Source organism: Cryptotermes secundus, unplaced genomic scaffold, assembly GCF_002891405.2.
Source record: "Cryptotermes secundus unplaced genomic scaffold, Csec_1.0 scaffold2757, whole genome shotgun sequence".
Lineage (NCBI taxonomy): Eukaryota > Metazoa > Arthropoda > Insecta > Blattodea > Kalotermitidae > Cryptotermes > Cryptotermes secundus.
The window spans coordinates 334,219-359,680 of NW_019733375.1; the positions used below are offsets into that span (position 1 = coordinate 334,219).

The 25,462-nt window shown below is 44.0% G+C and overlaps 1 protein-coding gene across 3 annotated transcripts in view; it reads left to right on the forward strand.

Annotated features, from left to right (window-relative positions):
* LOC111868148 overlaps positions 1–14,198 on the forward strand; it is a 65,439-nt gene extending 51,241 nt beyond the window's left edge. For all 3 annotated transcript variants that reach the window (XM_033752944.1, XM_033752943.1, XM_023858572.2), the window contains one exon: positions 13,815–14,198. In XM_033752944.1, the coding sequence (XP_033608835.1) occupies positions 13,815–13,986 (172 nt within the window). In that variant the 3' untranslated portion in view covers positions 13,987–14,198. The remainder of the gene's footprint in view (positions 1–13,814) is intronic.
* Positions 14,199–25,462: the final 11,264 nt, after the last annotated feature.

Consider the following 25,462-nt stretch of genomic DNA (forward strand, 5'->3'; position numbering starts at 1 on the left):
TACAGGGCGTAACTGAGGACAAACTTTACGCAAGCGATCCATATACTAAAACAAGAAAAAGTGGCCTTATCACGTGTCCGGAAATAGTTAATTTGTGAGTTGTGGCTGGTCATACGGACCTTTTTTCTTTGTTGTGGTATGTGGAACTCGTGCAGTTACGCCCTGTACAAGCTTTTATACAGCGATGGCGACCTTTAATGACATCTACCACGAATAACACGCATAAAGAGACAATCGTAAATCAACTCTTCTGTGTAGTATGCTACACGTACATTTCTCATGCCCAAATCAGGGCATGTTAGTGGGGTCACGCGGTAGCGTACTTGGTTGAGGCACTATGCTAGATGCCGGAAGGTCGCGGGTTCGAGTCCCGATGAGATGGATTTTTCAATTTACCTAATCTTTCCAGCCGCACCATGGCCCTGGGGTCGACTCAGCCTCTAACAGAAATGAGTACCTGAAATCATCCTGGGAGTAAAGGGCGGCCGGCGCGTAAGGCTGACAACCTTACCATCTGTAAGCCGATTGTCTAGAAAATGTGGGACTCTCGACGTGTTTAAACCCTATGGGCCCCCGGCCTGTTACAGTGATAACTTTACCTTCTACACATAAATGCAACAGTTGATTGTTGTGCCTTGTCCAAGAAACCATAGAAATTGTTTCGTTCCTTCTCCACCAACAGAGGGTGCTGAGCTAACATGAGTTTAATCCTGAAGTGGTGTATCTCTAAAGGTGTTATAATCTTTGCAAAATGGCTGGACTGTGTGGGCTGTGGCGAGCACTATCTCCTGACATGTGATCACATTCATCTACAATAAAACTCTTTCGAAAACTTAAGCACTACAGCATGATGGCGCAGGGGGGGAGTGAATGTATAGATAACCCGTTTTCTTCGCGTCGGTACTTCTTGGAGAGGAGCGGTCAGCTTCCTGTCCCTCCCGCTTTACCCCGGGGGAAAGAGGCCCCGATACCCACTGATTACAGGCTGGGTGGGCCCTAGAGCTGGTCTGGACGACGTGAAGAGAAAATTCTTGACCCTCCCGGGAATCGAACTCCGATCCCTCGGTCGTCCAGCCCGTAGCCAGTCGCTATACTAACTGCGCTGTCCTGGATTCCTCTCAATCTTTCTCTCTCTCTCTATTATATATAAGAAACATCGCCGGTTTTGCATGAAGGTAAAAGTTGTCCCTGTGGTTAATCATTCATGCACTATGCCATGAGATACGTGGGGGGGGGGTGAATGTATAGCTGCACCATTCTTGACCGCGACACTAGATGGAAGTGAGTAGTCAGCTTCACGCTCCGGCCGCTTTGACCCCAAGGGGGAGGAGGTTGGCTGGGTCTCGGACTCTCATCAACACATTTTGGATTTTTAAACAATAAGTTTTATCAAGATTTTACAAATGCGCGATATCAGACAGTCGGTCTTTTGCGATTTTGATCCGTTTCACTACATAAGTTTTCCCACAGGATACTGTGGGCCTGTGACAGATTGTTCGTGCACCACTAGAGAGCTGCGCCCCACACTTTTGGAACCACCTGCCTAAAGGCAGGATGGAGACTCAGGAGACCGAGAGAAATATCTGCATCAAAAGGCAGGAATTGACAGGCGAATGGACAGCGCCATAATTCGTACTCCCCGCCAATTGCATTGAAATTGGACAATCAAGGGGATGGGCATGCAACGCGTACAAAATTTTAATCGGAAAATCTGAAGGGGATTATACTTATTGTGAAATTTTTGTCGTCATGGTAATATTCATATTAAAACATATTCAAGAGGAAAGACTGGAAAGCAGTTTACTGTCTGAAACTACTAACAACATTCTCTGCAGCTGATAAAATTTACATAAAAATTGGAATAATAAAATTCAAATCATTGAAAGGCTCTCCTACCGAATTTCAGCAGAACATTTTGAACTGTTTGTTGAGCACATGGTAAAGAGGTTACATCCTTCTGCTTAATTAATTAAGCATCACGCCATGAAGACGTACGGTGAAGTGAAGGTATAGCTCCACCTCTGCCCTAAATGGATGTGAATGGTCAGTTTCACGCCCCAGAACTGATTGGAAAAGAGGCTGGGTGGGCCCCAGATCCCGTCTGGACGTTATGGAGAAAAGAAATATCTCTTTCCCTGCGGGGAATTGAACCCCAATTCGCCAGTGATCGAACCCGCAGCCTAGTTGCTACACCGACTGAGCCATCCCGTCTCACACTGGACACGTGTAAATGTGAATTTGTCGCCGGCCTTATGCAAACTCTGATCAATTTTTGCCAAAGTATGTGCAATTCGTCACAGCATATACACGTACAGCTTGAAGCTGTGGTTTGCCAGTAGCTCTCGCTACAATAAAACCGTAACGATGCTGTGCGAACACAGTGCGTCGAGTGTGCTCCAAGCAGCGACTTCAGGTAGAATGCAACCACTCCACGAACCAGGGTCCGTAATGCATTGTTTAGGGAGCGTTGAATAATAAAAAGAAAGAAAAAAAAACAGCTATCCCTGTAACAGGCCGTGGAGGCCCATAGGGTTGTGAGACGTCGAGGCTCACACATGACAGTGAGGTTATCAGTATTACGCGCCGGCCGCCCTTTACCAGCAAGGAAGATTCCTGGCACTCATTTCTGTTAGAGGCTGAGTCGACCCCAAGACCATAGTGCTGCTGGGATTAGGTAAATTGAAAAACAAATCCAATGACGTCATCGGGATTCGAACCTTTGACCTTTCGGCTTGTAGCATAGTGCCTGAACTAAGTACGCAACCTTACCGAATAAAAGTCAGTTTAGGTATGTAAGTTTTAAGGTTTTCACGGCGATTACTATGAAGAAAGTCGTCTTCTGGGATCTGGCGCCGTATATTCTTTGTTTCAGCCGACGTTTCGGAGGAACGTATCGCCTCCATCTTCAGGACAGGTGAAAGGCGTTGCGAATACAGAGAGCAGTAGCTGTAATGATTAGGAAGTGAAAGGCGCGTCTTTATATAGGAAGTAGGCAGGGGGGGTGTTTAGGGAGAGGGGACCAATGGGAACAGTGAAGAGCGATTAAGGCCATATATGGTCAGGGGGCGAAGGGTGGGGGGAAACGGCCAAGGAATCCAGGAATCTTGGAGTTCAATGGTACGAAGGTTGCGGTTAGACAAGAAGAACCGGTTGGTTCTGCGTTTACCGGTTCTCACGGTCTCTTCGCTTGCGGATTTCTTATATTTTTCCTTCTACCCTGAACATGGAGGCAATACGTTCCTCCGAAACGTCGGTTAACACCACATATACACGGTGCCAAATCCCAGAAGACTGCTTCCTTCATAGTCACCGCCGTGAAAGCCTCAAATCTTACATCACCGTACCTTATACAACAATCTATACCAGGTGTCACCATATAAACCCCCCCCCCTTAAAATGAGGCCCAGTTAAGACCTTAATTGTGCCTTTAAAAGGACGGTTTATTTGCTTTCCCCCGTTTGCATCTCCGGAGGTCTGGACTGCTTCCTCTCTCCTTGATTCTTCGTCAATGTCCCTCAATGGTATCGCTTCCGAACTTCGTGACAAACTCTCATTACTGGTTTTAATATTGATATTGATAACATTTCCAGTTCCACTGGCTTCCGCAGGAAGGCTTAAACATTCCGTTTCTGCAGCTATTGCCGTATTTTGCTTTTCCTCCAACGGGTCACAACAAATTTCACAAGTCTGTATAAACCGTACAATATTACTACAGTGATCACACTGTACATTAGCACTGAATAAGTTTTGCGGTACTGGATATGTTTCCATCTGCAACTCGGAGATCTTACAACTAGCAAATTTCAGGTCTTCCATGTGCGTTGCCACATGTTTCAACTTCATATCTAATTCAATACGACTCAAGTTAATTGATGTACCGAACTGTTCACAACACTCAAATCGTGATTCCACTTTGGATAACAAATCTCCTCCGTGTTTCGAGGTATTTACTTGAACAGTGTTTTGGGTAGTCAACAGGGCTGTTTTACTGTATCCCTTACATCCCGGTTGAATACTCAACTTACCAGTGCCTCCAAGCACTGTGTTTACAGGTCCCTTTTCTGGACATACAAGCGTAATGTCATCATTAGATGGTATGAAATAAATCCATTCATTGTTTTTCTCTAACTGGGTCCAAACCGTATGTATGATCTGTACTACCCATGTATCACAATTTTTGGAATATTTAGCGGTGGTTGCAATAATTTTATTTCACATGATTCCTGCATGTGACTGTTCAACAAGGGTTGACTTTGCTTACATATGTATGCGTTTGGTTCTGCCGATTTACAGCGTCTTAATTCCTCTCGGCTTGTGGCAAAATAATATTGTCTTATTTGATCAACATAGTACAAGTACAATACTTCATTACCTGTTTCAAGGCAAACAAACCTATTTTTCTCTATACCTACTGGCAGTGGTATCAATCAAAACACCTTAAATGTACCTCTGCTGATTAAAGGTAAGCTTATTATATAACCTAATATTCCATCTTTTACGAGTATGTAAATGTGAACATCACATAGTTTAGAAATCAAACTGATTGAATCCTTGCTGAAGGTGAATGGTGCCATGGTATCTTTTGGAAATACTGAAGCACTTTTTTGTAATGTCTCCATAAGTAGATCTGGTGAGACTATTTGGGGTTGCAAAATACCATTTTGTGCGTTTAGGACGCTCTCTATCATCAAATCTAAATTCCTCTGCATGGCATCAAGAGCGCGATTAGCTCGAGCGATGTATCCCTCTACTGTGACCTTTACACTCAGTATGTTTAACTGCGTTTCCGTTTCTGAGCTAAACTTTTCCATGTAAGATTTTAAGCTAGACAATCCCTCCTTAATTGCATGGTCATTGTATTCCATGTCGGAGATAGCACTAGTCATGGTTCCTAGCGATGCCTTTATTATAGAGAGTTGCTGTTTCATAATGCTAGTCATGTCTTCGGTTTCTTCCTCAAAATGCTTAATCTGCTCATTGTAATAATCAGCATCATCCGAATCTAGGGTTCCAAATGATATCTTACTAATTTCTCCCACAAAATTTAGGGCTCCCCTAAGTCTGCGGATGTGTCCCGAATTTCCAATTAATTCGTGCAACAGTTTTTCAGTCCCCTTTACCTGCTTAAGTCTATCATTAGACAATGAAAAAAAACGATTACAGTCTGTCCAGTTCTGAACCTCAGTAGCCCGGCATAATTTACCTATAAAACTGATATACTGGCCTAGCTGCTCCGTCTCACTGTCCGTTTGCCTTAGGCAAACACAGTTTTCCACTCTGTGTTATATAACGTGGCCTCCCCTAAGAGTTCGTAATACAGTCCCGGAGAGTCATCATATCTATCTACAGAATATCCCAGTCCCTCAGCTGATGACTCCATCTCACATATTGGAAGATAAAGCGTGATCCACACTGTGAATAGCCATAATCGCCATGGAACCATCTGTAAAGAAATTTTGCTCTAAGTTCACGGCAATCCAAAAAGATTTTTTTTTTAATAAAATGGTTTTAATCGGTTCAGATGAACCTTCTGAGTTCGTTTGCTCTTCTTAATGGTGGCATTTACTCTGTCTAACCCGATAATTTCATAGGGTCCTAACCACTGGGAGTTAAGTTTTCCTCATCTCCGTCTCCTTACAGTTTCGTCGTACAGGAGAACCTTGTCTCCTACCCTAAATGTAGCCTCCTTTGTGGTTTTGTCATAATATTCCTTGCTCTTTTCTTTATGACCTATCAACCTTTCCCTGGCTATGCTATGGGCTGTTTGTAGCCTGCCCTTCAGTTCAACTAAAAATTGCCATAATTATATTGGGCACTAGGGTTCTCTTGTAGTGCTGATGGCATACACGAGCTCAAATGGCGTGTAACCTGTGGATGTGTGTACAGACGTGTTGTACACGTACACTGCATATGTACCCAGACATCCCAGTTACTCCGATCCTCATCTATATAGTGTCGTAAGTACCCCTTCGGAATTCTGTGACTTCTTTCCAAACCTCCATTACTTTATTGCTATAGTTCCCTGAACTATTTCGTTACCCATCATTCTCTCAGTCCATTCCGTACCCCCTGCTTTGAATGTGACTGCGTTACTATCGTAACATACTTTGGCCCTAGTATGTTGCAGAAAGTCTCTACCCACGATTCCATCATAGACGAGTTCCACCTGTTTATTAACGAAATGGAAGTCGAACGGAATATTTACTTCCCCTTCGTGAATACATACACTCACCACACCATGTGTTTCCACGATAGACTTTTGACTTTCACCTTTTGTTGGGGATCGAACTCGGTAGTCCCTAACAAACTTGTACTCTTTACGAGGCAAATATCAGCCCCCGTGTCCAGTAAGAACTTCAATTTTCCTGTCTTACTTTCCCGGATCTCAAACATAGAAATTCTCCAACGATTTCAAAGCAAAGTATTACGAATAATAGTTAACGCACCGTGGTATGTGCCGAACACGGTACTACACAAGGACCTAGATGTACCAACAGTAAGAGAGGAAATAAAAAAAAATCAGCAAAAAGTATAAAATCAGACTCCAGGCCCATCCGAACGACTTGGCACAAAAACTACTCGACGACAAAGGGGAAATCAGGAGGCTAAACAGATTTAAACCATCAGATTTGCCCACCAGATTCGAATAATACAACACTTAACTGCATATTACGAAGCAGTTAAAATAAGAATTGAGCATGTTCATTGGAATATGCTCACCACGTCAAGTACTCTCTTTCCTTTTGCTATATGTAAATTAACCATAAAATGTACTTATTATCCACACTTAATGGAGAGATTGTATAATTATTGGAGGAAAAAAAACTTTCCCGGACCTCTAACTCTATGTATTCTTTCCTATTTTCACTGATACAGCCTACTGAATAGCACTGACTGCCTGCCGACTGTGAGCTGACAGTCGGCCCCCGTTTCCCGCGGTCTCTGATCTTTGGCCTTCCTGACCTGCCCTTTTCCTTCCTTGATTTCTACATTCTTTAGCAAAGTGACCCTTTTCCCCACAGGCAAAGCATATGATTTCTGGCGTCTGTTTTTCTTGACGGAAAATTGGCTTACCCTATTTTCCCGTTTTGTTTTTGAAAAACACTTGCTACTCACATGTCCCACCTTATTGCAAATAGTACACTGAACTGAGCCATTAGCTTGCCCTCTATATCTTTCTAGTTTAGAAATAATGGCACTTTCCTCTTCAAGAGCGGTTTCTGCCATTTCGTCGAAATCATCGTGATTTCGGCTGCGAACAGTGGTCTGTACCCTATCGGAATATAGCCCTTGCATAAAGCAAATATTTCGCAAGCGATCCGACAAGGTTAAAATACCTGCCCTCTCTTCGTCTGTGCAATCAGTAAGCGCAGCCTCTTGGAATTTCGAACCTAATGTCTGGATTTTCTGTATCCATTCTGATATACGTGTACTATCAGATTTCCCTTGCCTAGCCTTGAACAATTGAGTCGCATGGAAATCTAGGGTACGTTTCTCTATGTAGGTGTTTCTCAGAAATCCCCGTAATTCCCCCCAGTTTTAGCGCCTCGCTCAAACTAATGTACTCTTCAGCCATGCTATCTGAACTATCTGCTTCCACAACTTGCGTATTCACTTTGTTAGACCTGGCACTCATAAACGTTTAGCAAAGACTCACCGTTTTCGTCGCCTTCTCTACGACGTGTAGTGGTGGTGGATTTTGCGGCCGGTCTTCCGTAGCGCTGGCGTGCAGATCTCGCTGTTGGGGTTCCTCTGCAGTATAACTCAACGGCTGGAGGTTGTTGACCTACCTTCTCGTTCGCTGGATGGGGACGTTACCTCGTTCTCCGCTGGCCTTTCCTTTTCAGCTGAAAATTCAGTTCTTATTAGTTAGGTTATTTATGGAAGGGTCGCCACTTTTATACGGGTTGGTCGCTTATTCCACTTTTATATTTTCAGTCCAACTTCCGGGGCTTGAATTCTAAATATTTTTCTCTCCACTATCGGCTGGCTGAATACCTCTTCGACTGCCCAGTTAATGAGCCTTCACTCAGTCAATGAGTTGTAGTACCACTGGAATTTTCTTACCGTTCACTTGACGTCTTCTGAAAGATGATATCCCACCTGGTATACCTCTTTCTCCCTTGGCGACGTACTGGGTTCAGTCTCTGGATGCAGCTACCACACAGGCCTGACACCAATGGTGTATCCCGGTGATGGGACAGACTGCAGGTTGGCAGGGTGAGCGGTTCCCTTGGGAGTCAGTGCGGGCTGTGAGAGTACTGCAACTTGAAATTAACTAATACATTTATTGATAATGTACACAGTTGTAGAGAAAACCCTGTTTGTAAGAAAATCAGTGGTCTGCCTGAGCAAGGGCAGCGGCCGACTCCTGGTATCAGACAGCTCCTGCTGGCGTTACCCTGCTAGAGTAATCTGACTAGCGTCATTCATTGCATCACCCTCGTGAGTTTTTGGAGGGTCCACAGCTGTCTTGTTCTTAGTAAAAAAACAAGCATCTTTCTTGTGACAGCACAGCTGAATGACAAAGCTCTAATCTTTTGATCCTTCCTGAAGTTAATCTCTTGATACTTTCTGTTGGTACAATTGTTTCCTCATACTATGTATCCATAAGGTACAGTCTTTTCCTCATATTACAATATACCATATAACATATTGTTATTATTATTATTATTGGAGGGGGTGGGTTTCCCCATGCACCGCGACTAATAGTCTATTGTACATCCCCCTTTGATATTCTACCAGTCGCCATACCCTACTGGTATTGGTGCGTGCTATCAGCCCCGTTCAGCCAACGAGGTCGGCCCTCGGTACTCGATGCTTCCCCCCATCTATCAGTGGCATTGGAAACTACTTGGGCGGGAAATTTGCCTGATTTTGCTCAGAGGTCTTCTAGAGACATGAGGATCTTTTACGGGACCCACGGCTAAACGTCCCTCCCGGAGGACTTGTTCCCTGAATTTTTCCGCCCTTAAAAATTCCACAACCTCCGCCGGGTTTGAACCCGCGTACCTTGAGTCATGAGGTGGGTACATTACCCTTAGACTACGGAGGCCGCTATATAACATATTATATCAATTACCTTATAAAACAATTCATTACATACTATGTATCCCCATATACCACATAGGAATTAACATATACAGCAGTTTATAGTAAGCATCACCATACCTCATGTGTCACCATACACAACAAGGCGAGGCGCAGCACGTTTTAGCGTGGGGCTATCTGAAGTCGGACGGATACGCGCTGCCGTCATGTAAACAGAGGATGGAGTCATTCATATGGTCTCGCCCATGTTTTCAGTTGCCGAGAATAACAGGAACTCCCATTTAGGTAAAAGCCATTCTGAGTTTCTTTCAATTCTGCTATTTATTGTACACATTCCTCGTACATGTTTGTTTCTTTTCTTTTGCGTAAAAGCTTATCTCCGACCACGTGACTTGTCTTATCATACTTGCAAGAGAGCGCGGGGAAGCTTATCTGCAAGATCGCCTTCTCGTATTCCGATGCTCTTGTCGTGCTCTCAGTGCTGCACCGTGCTGCATAACCTGCAGGACTATAATCTCTTCATGCCGTGAGATTGTGTGTATGCGCACACGCCTGCTGCATGTGGTATTAATTCTGCCGGTAGGGGGATCTGCCAACAATAGTCTCTCTGTCATCATTTTTACGAAAGACGCTTATTTAGAAGACCTTCTTGAAACCTGTATTTTGGGCAATTTTCGATAAAAACTTCGGACTTGACATCAAGAATTCTGAAAGGTTTTTTTTTAATTTGCTTATGGGGGGGGTATCCAACTGGGTCCACTCGCCACGGCGGCCACTGATTGGCGTATTGTAGCCTGCCCCAGGTGATTATGATGATGGAGAATTTGGCTGAATGAAGATTGGCAGAGGAAACCAAAGTACTCAAAGAAAACTCGCCCCAGCACACTTTGTCCATCACAAATCCCACTTGATGAGACCCGGGATCGAACCCGGCCCGCCGCGGTGGGAAGCCAGCGACTAACCGCTTGAGCTATACCGCGGCCTATTTCTGAAAGGTTTGCTTGGTTTTACAAAGTCCATCCAGGCGAATTCCGGGGTAGTCCGACAAACTCAAGGTGAATTCGTGATATTTCTGCGACGGTGTTCTCAGCGTTACCTGGAAAGAAGAGATTCCAAATTTCAGTAACAAATGGCAAAAACCTCTGGCTCAGTGCTGATTCTTAGCGCGTTTTTCTACAAGTTATCTCAGTTTCTGAAAAGTGCTGCAGAAAATCGCTGATTTAATTGGATGATTTTGTCTCCTAACAGTAGAATCCCCCCCCCCAGGTCATACAGCGCATACCGGACTGCTCAGCAGACTTAAGTCGCGATGCAATAAGTTATACGTTTCAAGTCTGAAGTGTGTGGTGTGTAGTTCTCTGCCTGAGCTTATGACACCTTCGATCATAGTTCAATGAGTTCTACTACTTTAGTCTAGCCAAAAATAGCGCGATATTCAATTTAAGTAAACCCAGGCCATAACACAGAAATATGCAAAGACCTTTACTTTGCTTTAAGATTATTTTTTCACGGTTGCCAACTTTCAAAGCGCTAAAAATTGAAATACTCATGATGGTTGTCTTTTGTGTGTGAGTGTGGATGTGTGTGTGTGTACGTATGCGTATATGTGAGTGATTTATTAAAAAAATTCTGTGGGATTGCCTTACTTACCTCCCCCCCCACTACCACAGGAGATATCTGTCACACTTGAGACTTGGCTACCCGGCTCCTCACTTCTCCTGATGGAGACAGACGCACTGATTCAACGCGTAACGAGCAGGGAGCGGCACATCATGGCGGACCACCTCAGCTTATATTTGTAAACTTCGTATCTAAATGATATTTACTGCTCGCTTCAAGATGATCACTGCTGTTTTATCAAAGACAACAACCCTAATCCATTTCTCTCCTAACGTACACCAATTACACTTTCAAATGGGAATAGTGAAATTATCGTAAATGATTTAGGATGCAAATGCTTGGATTGTCCCAGTTTCTTTACACCACGTGACCACTCTAGAATCCACCAATCACAAACTTCATTCTTGGAATGGTCAAAAACCTCGCGCAGGCAACACTGGCTCAGAAATTAGGAACTGGAAAGCACATCTCATTTACATCGGACAAAATTAAAATATTGCGGAAATTTGCTAGATGTAAGGAAGTTACAGTTTTCTGGGACACAGGTATGACACCGTAATATCTGGCAGAAACACTGCCTTCCAACGCCTAACGTAAGTTAATTTAAATATCAATACTGTTTGTCTGATTATGAACTCGGGACAGGAAGTTAAATAAACTGGAATATAATTTTGTTATTTTAATGGCCACTCTTTCAGCGAATAACTTACGCTCTAGATAGTATCCTCGCGCTTGGAATAGGCTTCACAGGCGACCAAATGCGGTGGACAAAAAAATGAACATATTACTTTTCACTGCCATCGCTGAACTAACATAATAGATATCTTTAACCCTAAAGCGCCGGTTTAATTCCCACAGTGCCAAGCCACCATTTTGTGTTGCCAGAGCTATTCCTCTTTCAAGGCAAATTGTGCGTAGGCCTATGACCTCCCTGAGTCCCCATAAGCAGAAAGAAACGTCTGGAACGCTTTCTTCCATTGTAGTTGAGATACCACACCAACAGGTTGCACATGTACATATTTAAGATATAACAACGTTTGCAGAGATCGAAATTTACGACACTTGGCAATTCTAGGGTTAGTTATGTGTCCGACTAACTATCCGTATGTAGTTTTTTTTTCCATTTTTTATTTTTTTATTGCTAATTGGGTGGGACTAAGTCCCTTGAACTGCGGCCACTTCTGGGTTATTGTACCAGCCCCAGATGATAGGTGAGGGTGATTGTGGAGGAATTGGTGGAATGAAGATTGGCAGGGGAAACCGAAGTACTCGGAGAAAACCTGCCTCAGCGCCACTTTGTCCACCACAAATTCCACTTGACCAGACCAGCGATCGACCTCGGGCCGCCGCGGTGGGAAGCCAGCGACTAGCCGCTTGAGCTATGGCAAGGTCATCTGTCTGTAGTTACTACCTACCACCACTAGGTGGTTAGTGGCCGGCTTCCCAACGCGGCGGCCCGGGTTCGACCCCAGGTGAGGACATGTGAGATTTCTGATGGACAAAAGGCAGTGGGGCAAGTTTCCTCCTAGTACTCGGGTTTCCCCTGCCAGTTCTCATTCCGCCAAAAGCCCCATGTTCATCTATCATCTGTGGTTGATACAGAAGGCCAACTAGTGACCGACGTACAACGTGGACTCTGTCTCACCGCATCCCAAGAGAATTGAATTGCATATCACCACGGCATGAAATGAGATTAATGAGGTTGACTGAGCTAAACGCTTATTATAAGCTAAACACAGAAAATGAGGTATAGGGAGAAAGACTAATAATAAACATAGGAATTTTCAGTTACCATCAACTTTAGGAAGTGTGGGGGCTGACTTTGGTGTAACAACCTGGCTTAAATGCCACCTCTTTCCCTCGAGCTGAGTTCTCCCTGTGGAGCTAACTAACTCGCTCTGCTAGTCAAGATACTGTAGGATATTTGCTCAAAGCAACAACTGGAGCCAGAGAAACAGCTGTTGATAGCGAACGGCTCTGAAATAACATTCGTTTCTAGGCAACGGCCGCGAAACAAAGCGCACAACGTCCGTTGCTAGGCAGCAGATTCTTAATAAACAACTGAACATGAACAGAAGAACGGTGTGTTCTGTGCGGTCCGTGCCGAGATGTTATAACCGGGAGAGCAACTAGTTCAGTGTTCAGTTGAAAGTCAGGCTGTGAAGAGAAGACTTTGTGTGTGCTGTAGTTGTGATGATATTTGGAGTGTGTAATTCCGTGAGACTGTTATAATTACTTGTAGTTACGATATCTAAGTGGCTAATAAATTCAATATCCAATCCAAAACCCTGTCGGGAATCACTGTAACATGTGACCCACATTCTCCACCTTTTATGGAAACCGAATGTTTATTGCCGTATTGAAAACAGCACACCACTGGACCCTATCCTGAGCCAGCTAAATCCAATTCACAAATTTCCCTCCAGAACTTTATAAACAATTACCGGCCCCGTTCGTTGACCGGTCTTGGTTCTCACATCGTGATAGTGTTCCACGGGACACAAATTACGGAACTCCCTATAGCCTAATTTTCTCCCGCTATGCATTTCCTCCCTCTTAGGCCAAGATTATTCTCAGTACCCTGCTCTCTAACACACTCAGCCTATGTTTAATTTTGCTCAACAGTAACTGAGTTGCACTGACTGATTAAAAGTTATTTCCAAGAACCAGCTCCTGTAACCGGCAAGCATGTACACAATAAGCACAGACACAAATATAGACATAAATAATAACAGCAAGCTGACGAGGATTCCATAACGAAGAGGTATCCTCCACAGGAACCATTTTCTATCCAAACACATAAAAACCTAATAAGAGTATTAGCAGCGTTGGTAAACCTGAGTGAAGGGCTGAAACTTATGAATTACTTATGGAACGAATGGAAAATTCTCCCAGTTAATTGAACTGGTATACGAAGTTCAACACAGTGAGTTTATTTTGATTTTTGGGAAAATCAAGCAAAAATAAAGCATAAAGTCACCGTCGCCTGGAATAAATCATTGTTCATTTTAAACATTCGAGAATTAAGTTATAATTTCGTTTTGGGCTGTGCTCGACAATTCGGCCTATCATGTTCCAAACCCTGACCAATCACGTGCTTCACTGTCCTTATTTTTAACCCTCCGTTCTCTGCTTTTCCACAGGACGTACTACAGGTCGAAAGTGCTGCAGCCTGTGCCAAGACTTCGGAACTTGCCACGGAAACTAGTGTACAAGTTTAATCCGGCCGTCATCCAGAAGGTGGCAGCAATGAAGCTCTCCTCTAGCACATTCAGCGGCAGAGGATTGAACTATAATACCAACAGTAACAAGTGACGGGCGCTTGTCAGTCATTTGGTAGACGAGGGACGGCAAAAGCAAAGTTTACAGAAAATCAAAATAAAATTGTCGTAAAGCAATAGCTCATAAGTGAGCTATGAAGGAGTGTAGCTGACTTTCATGTTTAGCAGGGCCACAAACGGGTGGTGACCTGTAGGATTCAGTTACAGAAATAAAATCAGGGAGGCTTGTCTCGTTTATTTTTATCAGCAGTTCCCAATTACTGCATTCTTGTGCGACTTCTTCACGTACATTCCTAGAGACTCTGAAGCATGATTATTATTTGAATTCAAGATTCTAATACAGAATTAAACGGTATCACACAAACCCAGGCTTGCAAGTTCGTGATTTTCGTATGAAAACGTTGGAAAGATGTTAAAACGAGTAAGATAAAGAGCAGCATGTTCTGTAACAGTAACTTACTAGGCATGTAAACAAAAATGAAAATTTCCACCATATCAGCCTGCCAGAACAAGCCAAAATCTGCCCATGAACATTCTTTCAAAACGTTCCTTAATATTATGAAATTGGCCTTTGGTATACTAATCGGAGCATTTCAAATTCGTATACGAAATCAGCTCGATTATATCCAAATAAATACGCAAACTTAACGGCAGCTGGGCGCTTACTGGCACTACATCTGGTGTCCAGAAAGTGGACTGTTTCAACTTTGACAGGGTTAAGCCACATAGCCGTCAAAGTAGGTAACAGCTAAACCCATCAAACTATACCTACCGCCTAGGATTAAAAAACTGAAGTGAAACGAAGCGTTTTGCGGATGCCCTATGCTCCAGTGGGAGCAACGGGAATAAAGATAGACAGACGGACATACAGGATACAAGCACACAAAACTGTCACGATTAGACTGTGTTTACGCTGCCATGATACAGTTTACAGTCCCTTGAAGAACAGCGATCACTGCATGTACAAGCTGCTTTTAACGTTTTAAAAATTCCTTTATAATTATTTTCCATTACAGCATTACCCTGGTTAGTCTTACAAACTCAGACAGGAATGTGTGGTAGAGACCAAATTTTTAAATATTATTCAGGTAAACTATATATTCGTAGGGATCTGGGAGCGGTCATCTCAGCTCGGCTTGCCGCTCGCTTCTATTAGTGCCTCTGAAATATCTGTCTCCGACCTACACGGCGTCATAAGCCAGAAGACATTCACCGCCGTGAGAACCTGAGAACAGCCACTCTTACAAATGTTCGAAGTTTTGCAAGAAAGTGGGGGGGGGGTTTAGACAATTTCGCTTAGAAACTCACGTTTACGCCGTTCTAGGCAGTTCTTTACTGATCCCTTTATAGTATTCAGATAGAAGAATACGTTTTAAAGTACGTTCAGTGTTTCCTGTTCATGTTTTATGTATTTTTCTCTTCTTCAATTTTTACTTTTTTAAAAATACTGGAAGGGCTCAGACACCTGACTAGCTCCGCGTGCCAATGCATGCACACTCGGGAGTCTGTAGGGAGGGCGTCATGCTCGCAGACCCCTGCTGCGCGGAGAACTTAAGGCGCCTCTTGAATAACCTGAACAGCCCTCGTTATGGACAACGACGAAGCAGAGGCAGCAGGAATTTAACGAGTTATTATCACAATAAATAACTGAGTTACGCTTCACTCAGCGAACCCGTCAACTGTTTTATATGTGAAGGACGTATAAAATAACGACAGAAGGGGAAGCTGAAGGTGTAACTCATTCAGTGTCTTTAGAATGGCTGGAGAAACATCTAGAGGTGCTAACAAGTTAGGAAAAGTATACACAGCTTAATTTCTGCATGTACACTCACTTTTAATTAATTATTTGGAAATCAGCAAGTCTTATAAAAAATATTTGTCATGGTTAAAAATCCGGAATTATATTGAGAGAAGAAGTTGTATAGAAAAAACTGCAGAAGATGAGACGAAAACGACGGATATGCTATGAACATGTTCGTGTAATGAAGACAGACAAATACCATGCTGCCCAACGGATTGCAGCTGAGCAAGGCGCTGGAGGTCGGAAGGCGAGGGGTATACAGTAGGATGGAACGGAATCTATGAGAGAAAACAAGTCCTGCCTGAGGAAGATGCAGAAAACCACGAGAGATGGAAACTTGTGGAGAGTAGCCACTAAAGGGGAAGAGTGTGGAAGAAATATAAAGAAAAATTGTTCACGTTTCTCTACAATATATATTAGAAAGGTTTTGGCCCCAAAAAATATATGCATGTGGAAATACATGTACATTTTCATGTGAAAGCCCCGTTACTTTTGTCCGGTCTTTAACGACAATTGGGAAGTGTTAATACATTTTCGGTAAATTCCCAAAAAACCCAATTTCATAAAAACATTTTCATGAGTTCTTGAGTTATTACACGTGGAGAGAGAGATACGGCGTGAAGCCTAACTGGCACATTCTGTCAGACGTTCGTTGCGAACGCTGGATCAACTGGGTCAGATTGTTGGGAACGGGAACATGTCCACAAATATTAATTTGACAGAAGAAAAAATCGCGTTTCTCGAAAACACCATGAATTAGAAAGATAAATTTTCTGCCGACAGAATAGCAACAGACGCGCATACGATCCAGCTGGCTAAGATACAAGACGTTTCGGGAAGACGTGCCCTTGTTTCATCTTAGCTGACTTGCAGATAATACAAACATCGATCTGACAGTAAGTAGTCTCTGAGTCTGAGTCACTGTCTGTATCCCAAAACATGTTTATATTAACGTATTACTGGATATCTCCTTCCAGAGATTCCTCGAATACAGTGACATATTGTGGCGCACAGAACCGCTGCTAAGTGGTGACTGTAATCAGCGGCCGCTGCTAGGTAACGCCGGCAATATATACACATGTAACAATAGAAGAACGGAGTTACGCAACCCGTTTCTAAACAACGGCTCGTAAACACGTTCCCGCGGAAACGAACACGCAAGCAACAATAGAAGAGCGATGCTTTCGATGTGGTATGCTCCAAGGAGTTATTTTGAAGATAATTAAGTTGGCAGTTCAGTTGAGTAAAGTGAAGTGAAGCGAAGTGAAGTAGTTGGTTGCTGAATGAGAGAGTTCAGTTGAGCCCTGCAAGGGAGGCTCAGAGGAGATGGCGCTATAGTTGAGTTGACAGCTGAGCGGAGTCTGCTTGCGGGATATTCACCGTAACGACGTGAGCGTAGGAAGCCAAAAAAATCACCGCTGTTCGAAGCCGTTGCTAGGGAACAGCTATTGAAAACACAGCAGGCTGGAAAAAGGCTTAATGGATGCTGTGGTGATTTGTAAAATGTGGGGCTTAGCGATAACGCTGTAATTACTTGTAGTTCTGAGTGGTGTGTATAAGTGGTCAATAAATCCATTCACAAATCCATACCCCGTCTATAGTCACAAACTCCAGACTGTTAACTGAAGCATGAAGAGAGATGAAACAGGCAGAAAGATAACTGTTTTATCAGATGATGAGATTCACCAAACTTTGTTCTCCTTAAGTTCACGCCATGCACCCACTTCCTTCTACGTTTACACAAAGAAAGTAACAGCAAAAGCTCTTCGTCGGACTCATCGCTGGACTTAGTTGAGTCAGCCTCTCAGGGCCGCACCTCAAACCCATGAGAGGTTCTTAATTACCCAATTATCGCAGTGACCGCTTCCCAGGAACAAAAGACATTCCCCATAACCACATAGACCTATGCCATTAGGCCGCGCCATAGCTCAAGCGGTTAGTCGCTGGCTTCCCACCGCGGCGGCCCGGATTCCATCCCGGGTCTGGTCAAGTGGGATCTGTGGTGGACAAAGTGGCGCTGGTGCAGGTTTTCTCCGAGTACTTCGGTTTCCCCTGCCAATCTTCATTCCACCAATTGCTGCACAATCACCCTCACCTATCATCTGGGGCTGGTACAATAGGCCAGAAGTGGCCGCAGTACAAGGGACTTAGTCCCACACCACTAGCAATAAAAAAAATAGACCTATGCCATATGTGCGATACATACATAAGAGACAAACCCATCCTCTCGTCTGAGAGGCTGTTACATAAGGACTATGACCGCAAAATCTCAGTTGCAGAAAGAAAAAATTTGTGGTCGTGGACCTCAAGGAGTTGGGGATAAGACGAACTCACTGGCGGTAAACCGCAAGTCGTAAAGTAACTCTGAGTCTGAGTTCAGTCGGTCAGTGGAATGGAACGAGTTGGTTGGTGAGTGAGTGAGTTAGAGGATGCCTGCAGTTCAGTCGTTGTGAGCTCTTTTCTTAGAAGGTGGTAGCGGAGGCACAAGGACAGTTCGGGAACCCAGACTGGTGAAGACACAGCAGACTGAAGAGATTTAGTGCCTGTTGCAGAGCGTGTGAATTAGCAATGGCGCTCTAATTACTTGTAGTTACGATCCGTAAGTGTTAAAAAAAATTCAATTACCAATCAAAACCCCATATATAGTCACATTCCATAAATTACGTTACAATGGGAATAAATTTTCTAGTGTTAACAAGTTTCATTAACGGAAGGTATATTCTGTCACGAAAAAGCTAGCATTATTTTCTTCCAGCGTATCGTGCGTATTCTGTGAATACTGATAATATTTTTATATGGGTATGAGAACTGTGGTCTACTACATAGAAATGAGACTGTTTATAATTATTCCTGGGAGATGAAGTTAATGTCAGTATCGACGCGTAATTGGGTAATATGTAGGACAGAAAAGAAATACGGGCTAGGAAACATTGGCACTAACCTCTTCCGCACCGGCTTCAATATAATTTCTGGCGTTACTATAAGCATGCCATTCATACTAAACTTCTCTGTACCTTATCAGGAATACTGATATTGTGACGAATATGAACACTGCTAGCCAAGCGTTCTGTAAGCACGTTCCCGTTGCAACGAATAAACGACGAATAGTCCATTGCTGGGCAACGGTTCTGTAAGCACGTTCCAGCGACAACACAGAAAAAAACAAGTAACAGATGAACTGTAAGACAAGGTGACTTATATTCGGTTCGCCCCGAAGTTATGGAAGGGCCAGTTCAGTTCATTTGCGAGCGAGCCGTCCCTCGGCATTTGTCACTCGTCCTTAGTGATTCGTCACAGTCGCAGTGGAAGAGAAGCTACCCGTAGTCCAGTAACGAATGGAGCGAGTCTTAGGTAGGTACTGATTGTGAGCTGTTATAATTGATTGTAATTGTAAAGGAGGCAATAAATTCAATCATCCAATCCAGAACCCCAGACACGTGACATTTTGGTGTCAGAAGTTGTAACGACCGTAAATTCTTGACAGTATTGTGGAATGATTCCTTCGATACGGTTTGTTTTTCAGATGGCCGCCACTGTAAGCATGCAATTACAGATCGATGTGGAAGCTGGGACAAGGTACAGCTTCGAGGAACTTGCTGAGTCAGCTTGCATGCGCCTTCAAGGATGTACGTGTTAGAACTCTCGCCAAATGAGTTACCTGAGTTGCATTAACTTGTCTGTCTCATAGTCATTTCACGGTCACAGCAGATATGATTATTGCTCGCTGATCTGTTATACAGACTCACTCCTGTCACTGTGTAATTAAATCCAGTCAAATAAAAACTCTCAGCGAATTTCATTACTTCGAAAAACAGTTATAATGAAACAAATAATCAGTGTCAAACAAAACTTAGGAGTTATTATTATTATTATTATTATTCGGAGGGGGTGGGTTACCCCATGCACTGCGACCATTTATTGATCTCTTGTGCGTCCCCCTTAAACTCAGGAGTTACGTCAGGTAATGTAGACCTATAGTCCGAAGAATTGACGCGAGATGTCTCAGCTTGGAGATGGCATGTGCCCTCACGCGTCGAAAAATTCAGCATTTCAAGTTCTTTCCATCGCGGAGGAATACATATTTATTGTGCGAACCATAAGGAACACACAGATACACTGCGTGGGCAGAATGCAGAATTTTTGTATATTAACGCAAGTGGTACATATGACAACTACTGGTATTTAAACGGTTAAACTGTGTAGCAATTTGGTACCACTTCTGACTTGAATTCGGTAGGTGCGTGGGTCGAGTTTGAGCTGGTTCGCTGTCTGTGACGTCCGACGTCATGAGTGGTTCCTCTCAGACTTTCCAGCCGAATGACTCGATAGCATCTCAGATCAGGCCACAGCTTCGCTTACATCCGTTCTAATCCATTATATGTCAACTTTCAGTCATTCGGGGCTACGTAACACACCTTGTTGATAGCGGCGTTAAGTAATCTACAAATAAACAAACAAGACCTCGACAACTGATATACGAATGTGACCTTGACGAGGGCCGACGCTTGTAGCTCTGTACCAAGAACACAAGACAATAGGCAACTCAATCAGCCACGGGTTCATTGCACATTCCATCCACTTGTTTCATCGTGAGCAAGTCTTACCGTGGGATTCCTGAAAACAAAACGCGAGCGCAACACGAAGATTCCCACAGCTCTGGTTTAACGACACTGGGGATGAGATTTCAGCGGAGTGAACAAACTAACAGCTTGGAGAGCTCTGTCTTCTGGTTTATAACACCGTATAGACCGGTGAAAGTCAACCTTCCGAAACGTCGGTTAATTTTTATCAGAGTACAGGACGTTTTATCCAACAAGACAGAACTCACTGAGCCCACAAATCAATGTTTTAGTTAAACTGCCCGAGCCAAAAATTTGTAATCAAAGTATAACATGATCACCCCCACATAATAAAAAAATAGAAATAAATGAAGGAATAAAAACAAAAACTGATGGGAATAACCCAAAGCACAAGAATAAACACCAGAGTAATATAAACCGCGTTGTCTATAAGAAAAATATACAAAGTATAACAGCTCTAAGGAAAGGCCAATATGCAACCCCTGATCCAGACACCAGACTACTAAGCAATCTAAGCTCCCCCCCAAAGATTTAGGGCTCCCATATTGCAAGCACTCAACATACTCCAGCTTACTAACTAACCAGGACTACCGAAACGCTCATAAGAAATAGCAGCCAAACAGAGCAGACCAGAAGAACACAGACCATGGGGGAAATTGTATCTTGAAGCTATTCACTGCATCTGCAGCTGCTAGATCCTTCAGAGATGTTTAAGTATTTCCACCGTCCTTAAGCTACGAAAATTACATTCGCACTGAGTGTATGTTGCTGTCTTGTCACAAGAATTCAGGACAAAATCATGAAATAAAGATAAGACACAGATCCTGCGAAAATGTGGCGCAGTTCAGATATTTGCGAACGACAATAATAAATCAAAGCTCGATTCAGGAGGAAATTAAAAGGAGACTGAATTCGGGTAATGCTTGCTACCATTCCGTCCAGAACCTTTTGTCTTCTCGTCTGCTGTCCAAAAACATAAAGGTTGGAATTACAGATCTATATCTTGCCTGTGGTTCTGTATGGATGTGAAACCTGGTCTCTGACATTAAGGGATGAACATAGACTGAGGGTGTTTGGGAACAGGGTGAAGTGGCAGGAGGTTGGAGAAAACTGCATAATGAGCTTCATAACTTGTACCCGTCTCCAAGTATAATTAGAGTGATCAAGTCAAGGGGGATCAGATGGTACGGGCATATAGCACGAATGGGGGAGAAGAGGAATGCGTATAGAATATTGGTTGGAAAGAAAAAATGGAAAGAGACCACTAGGAAGACCAAGACATAGATGGGTGGATAATATTAGAATTTATAGAATGGGGTGGTGTGGACTGGATCGATCTGGCTCAGGACAGGGACCAGTGGAGGCCTCTTGTGAACATGGTATGGAACCTTCGGGCTCCATAAAATGCTGGGAAGTTCGTGAGTAGCTGCACAACTGGAGGCTTCTCATGAAGTTACTTAGGAGCAGACTGAACTCGCGGATGCTTCCTGCTAATCAGCTGAGAACGGATTTGCCTTCCTGCCCATTATCTGAGCATGTAAAAGTAATAAACACAAAACTAGAATTTTGTGCATCGCTTTGTATGGGGGTGAAGCTGGGTTTTCGCGTTAAGAGAAGAACTCTAGAGTCAGAGTGTCTGATATCAGGGTGTTAACAGAAACATTTGGATGTCAGAGGGACGAAGTAACAGGAGGCTGGAGAAAAAAAAAATCGTGATTTATATTCCTCACGGAATATAATTAGAATGAGTAAATAAGAGATGGGAAGTGCACGTAGTACGCACGAGAGCGTACACAGTAGTTTTGGAGATATGTTAATGTAAGAGATCACTTGGTTTGGATGGGAGGATAACATTAAATGTATCATAGAAAAAATACAATGGGAGAATTTGGATTAGTTTCAACATAACAAAAAGTCGTTGGCTCTTGTCAACAGATAATGTGTTTCGAGAGTATTGTCATAATTTATGGGCGTGATTATAGACGGGGTATTGACTGGTGAATGCATTTATAAAGCGATTATAAATCCAACTCGGAACTACCAGCAATTAAAATGCCACGCTAATCTCCACACTTTACAAGTCACTGTTACAAACACGAGCCTGCTGTGCCTTCACCAGCCGTTCCCTAGCAACGGCTTTAACAGTGGAGATTCTCCAGCTTTCCGCGCTCAGGTCCTTCCTGTCCGGCGGATATCCCGCGAATGAGCCCTCTCTCTCTCAGTTATCAACTCAACTATAGCGCCATCTCTTCTCAGCCTCCCTTGCAGAGCTCAACTGACTCGATCGCCTCATTTACCTTCTTTATAAACACTTTGCACGGACCGAACAGAAAACGCCGTTTCCAATGATCAGTCTATTGTCGTAGACGCGTGTTTACCCATCCGTTGCCTATAAACTTGTTGCATCACCGTTTTTCTATCGTTGCGTGCGTGTATGTAGCGGGCGTTACCTAGCAACGGCTGTTAACAGAATCACCGCTTAGCAACGGGTCTATACGCAACGGTATAAAAGGCTGGGTGGTTCCTGACTCGATGATAAACTATTAGCTTCTCAATAGTGACTCAGCTTCGCCATTTGTCAGGACGAGAATCGTCAAATAATATTTTGACGCGAAGTCTTCACGGACAGACATACACAAACTAGCAGGCGTACGAGGGCACGAATTGTGTTCAGAACGGGACCACAAGTACACTAATAAAGAGTAATAATGATAAAAATATGTCTTAACAAAGAATAGATGGCGAAGATATGGAAAGTCAAGTTATCACGAAGAAAGGGTCAAATAAACTGCAAAACAGAACAGGTGAAAAGGCGAAAGAAAAGATGTAAACAGAGGGATATGGTGAGGACGAATCTCTCACGGACAACATGAGGAAAGAGGGGTAAACTGACGCGAATGTTGTGACGGTGATGAATTTGACAACAAAATGACGATCATACGAATAATACTGCATAGAAGTGAATACTCACTTTGAATTCGATATTTCATAAAACGTTTAATCTGCTGTGCAGTTATATTCCCGGAAACTGGACACCTCAGTCGGTTTAAGGACCATGCTACGGGCAGGAGAGCCGATTTCTCGGTGCAGTAAGAAATCTCTTCACAGCACCCAAACCGACTATGAGCCCCATCCTGCCCCTATCCGTGGCCAGCAGGGAGCGTGAAACTGACCATTCACCACAATATGTACCTCCACGCCATCCTACGTGCTCATGGCTCGGTGACTAATTAAGCACAGGGACCCCATATTTAGGGCAACTTAACTGCCTCCGTTCTCAGTTTCAAGTCTTCTTCACACACTGCACGTCCGGCTGTGACGGATTTGCATAAGAGAGCGCGACAGGCGCGCACGACACAGTAAGTAAGTAAGTAAGTAAGTAAAATAAGTGACCTATCTTGTCAACCTACCGCTGAAATACAGAGGTCACTATCCTGGGAAAGTTGGTAACACAGCGTGAGAAACTTGTTTCTGAAAGGTTGTCAACCCTTAGTTTAAAGATGAAAACGTGACAGATCGAAGGCTTAGGTCACGATGTCTTCAATGTTACTGAGTGAGAAGTCTCCATGTAACAAGCACTGCTGACTTCAGGTACCTGTAGCGGCTGGTAGGGTCGAACGGTACGAGGGACTGGGAACGATGTAGAAGGAAGCACTGGTGGCCCGAAATTTTCCTGGAGGGACTGCAGTAGACCACGGAATACCTCACTCCTGATAGCCGGTGTCACTGCCGATGTCTGAACCAAGCACCCCTTGAAATCTGTACAAAGCGCGGCATATATTCCGCTGAAGTTGAAACTTCAATATTTTCTTTCTGCCGCATCAGTCAGCAGTCCTGGCGTGTTCACGAAGCCACTCTTCTCTCTTCCCACTGTGCTTCGTGACGAGCCCACTTGACAAACTTGTGCTCCTCTCACATACCAGATAAGTCTTAGTTCCTCAAACTGTGGGTCGCGACACAAATTAAGAGTATTTGCCAAGTTATCACGAATTATTTAAATTTTAATTGCATCAGTGCACAGTTGTAGAAAAACCGCAATATTGAATGCAGATGCTTTCGGAAGATGTAGCTGCAACAGGCGAAATTATAGGAACATTCTATAGCTTACTGTGGGTGCAGAGAGGCTGTAAAGCTATTTAGGTTCCTGCTGACACCGTACAGCCTGACAGGGACCTGTAACTCTGAGCAGACCTGCGCGTTTCGCTCACCAGCAAAGTGGGGGAAGCTCCGCGTATATTTATATATTATTTCAGGCAGTCGCGGAGTTACAAAGTTTGAGAACCCCTGACTTGTGGGGTGAAGCTCCATTTAAATGGATCCGGAATGGGAGGCCCCGTTGTGGGGTCTGTCCCTGCTTGGCATTCAGGAGGACACGTGTGTCCCACACCCTCAAGGCCGTCCGTGATGGTCATTCCACACGACATGTGCCTCCGCAGTGCACTCACAACTGTCACATTTGGCAGTCTGCGGACGCGGACAGCGAGCGAGTCTATGTCACGACCGAGTAAGTTTCTTTAACGCCCACTGCACGCCCAAATCATTCACTTGCCGGAGCGTGAAGCTGACAGGGACGAGGTTACCCTGCGAAGTGTTCGCAACCAAGCTCAGCGGTACAGCGGCCAAGCGAAGAACGGAACTACCAACGAATTCTCGGCAGAGCCCAGCGTCACTGAGCCTCCTCTCCAGTCGATACCGGCGCTTGACGCTGGCCGTCCACCTACATGTAGTTCCGAGGCCACGAATTCGTAGACCTACGCCTCCACTCCGCCATATCCTTTATGGCATAGCGCTTAATTAAGCGCATAAACAAGCTTACTTTAAAACTGCGCCATAGCTCAAGCGGCTAGTCGCTGGCTTCCCACCGCGGCGGGCTGGGTTCGATCCTGGGTCTGGTGATGTGGGATTTGTGGTGGACAAAGTGGCACTGGGGCAGGTTTTCTCCGAGTACTTCGGTTTCCCCTGCCAATCTTCATTCCACCAATTGCTCCACAATCACTCTCACCTATCATCTGGGGCTGGTACAATAATCCAGAAGTGGCCGCAGTAAAAGGGACTTATTCCCACCCCACTTGCATAAAAAAATACTTTACAATTACTCCGCTCTAATATGCCATCATGGTTTCTTTGTG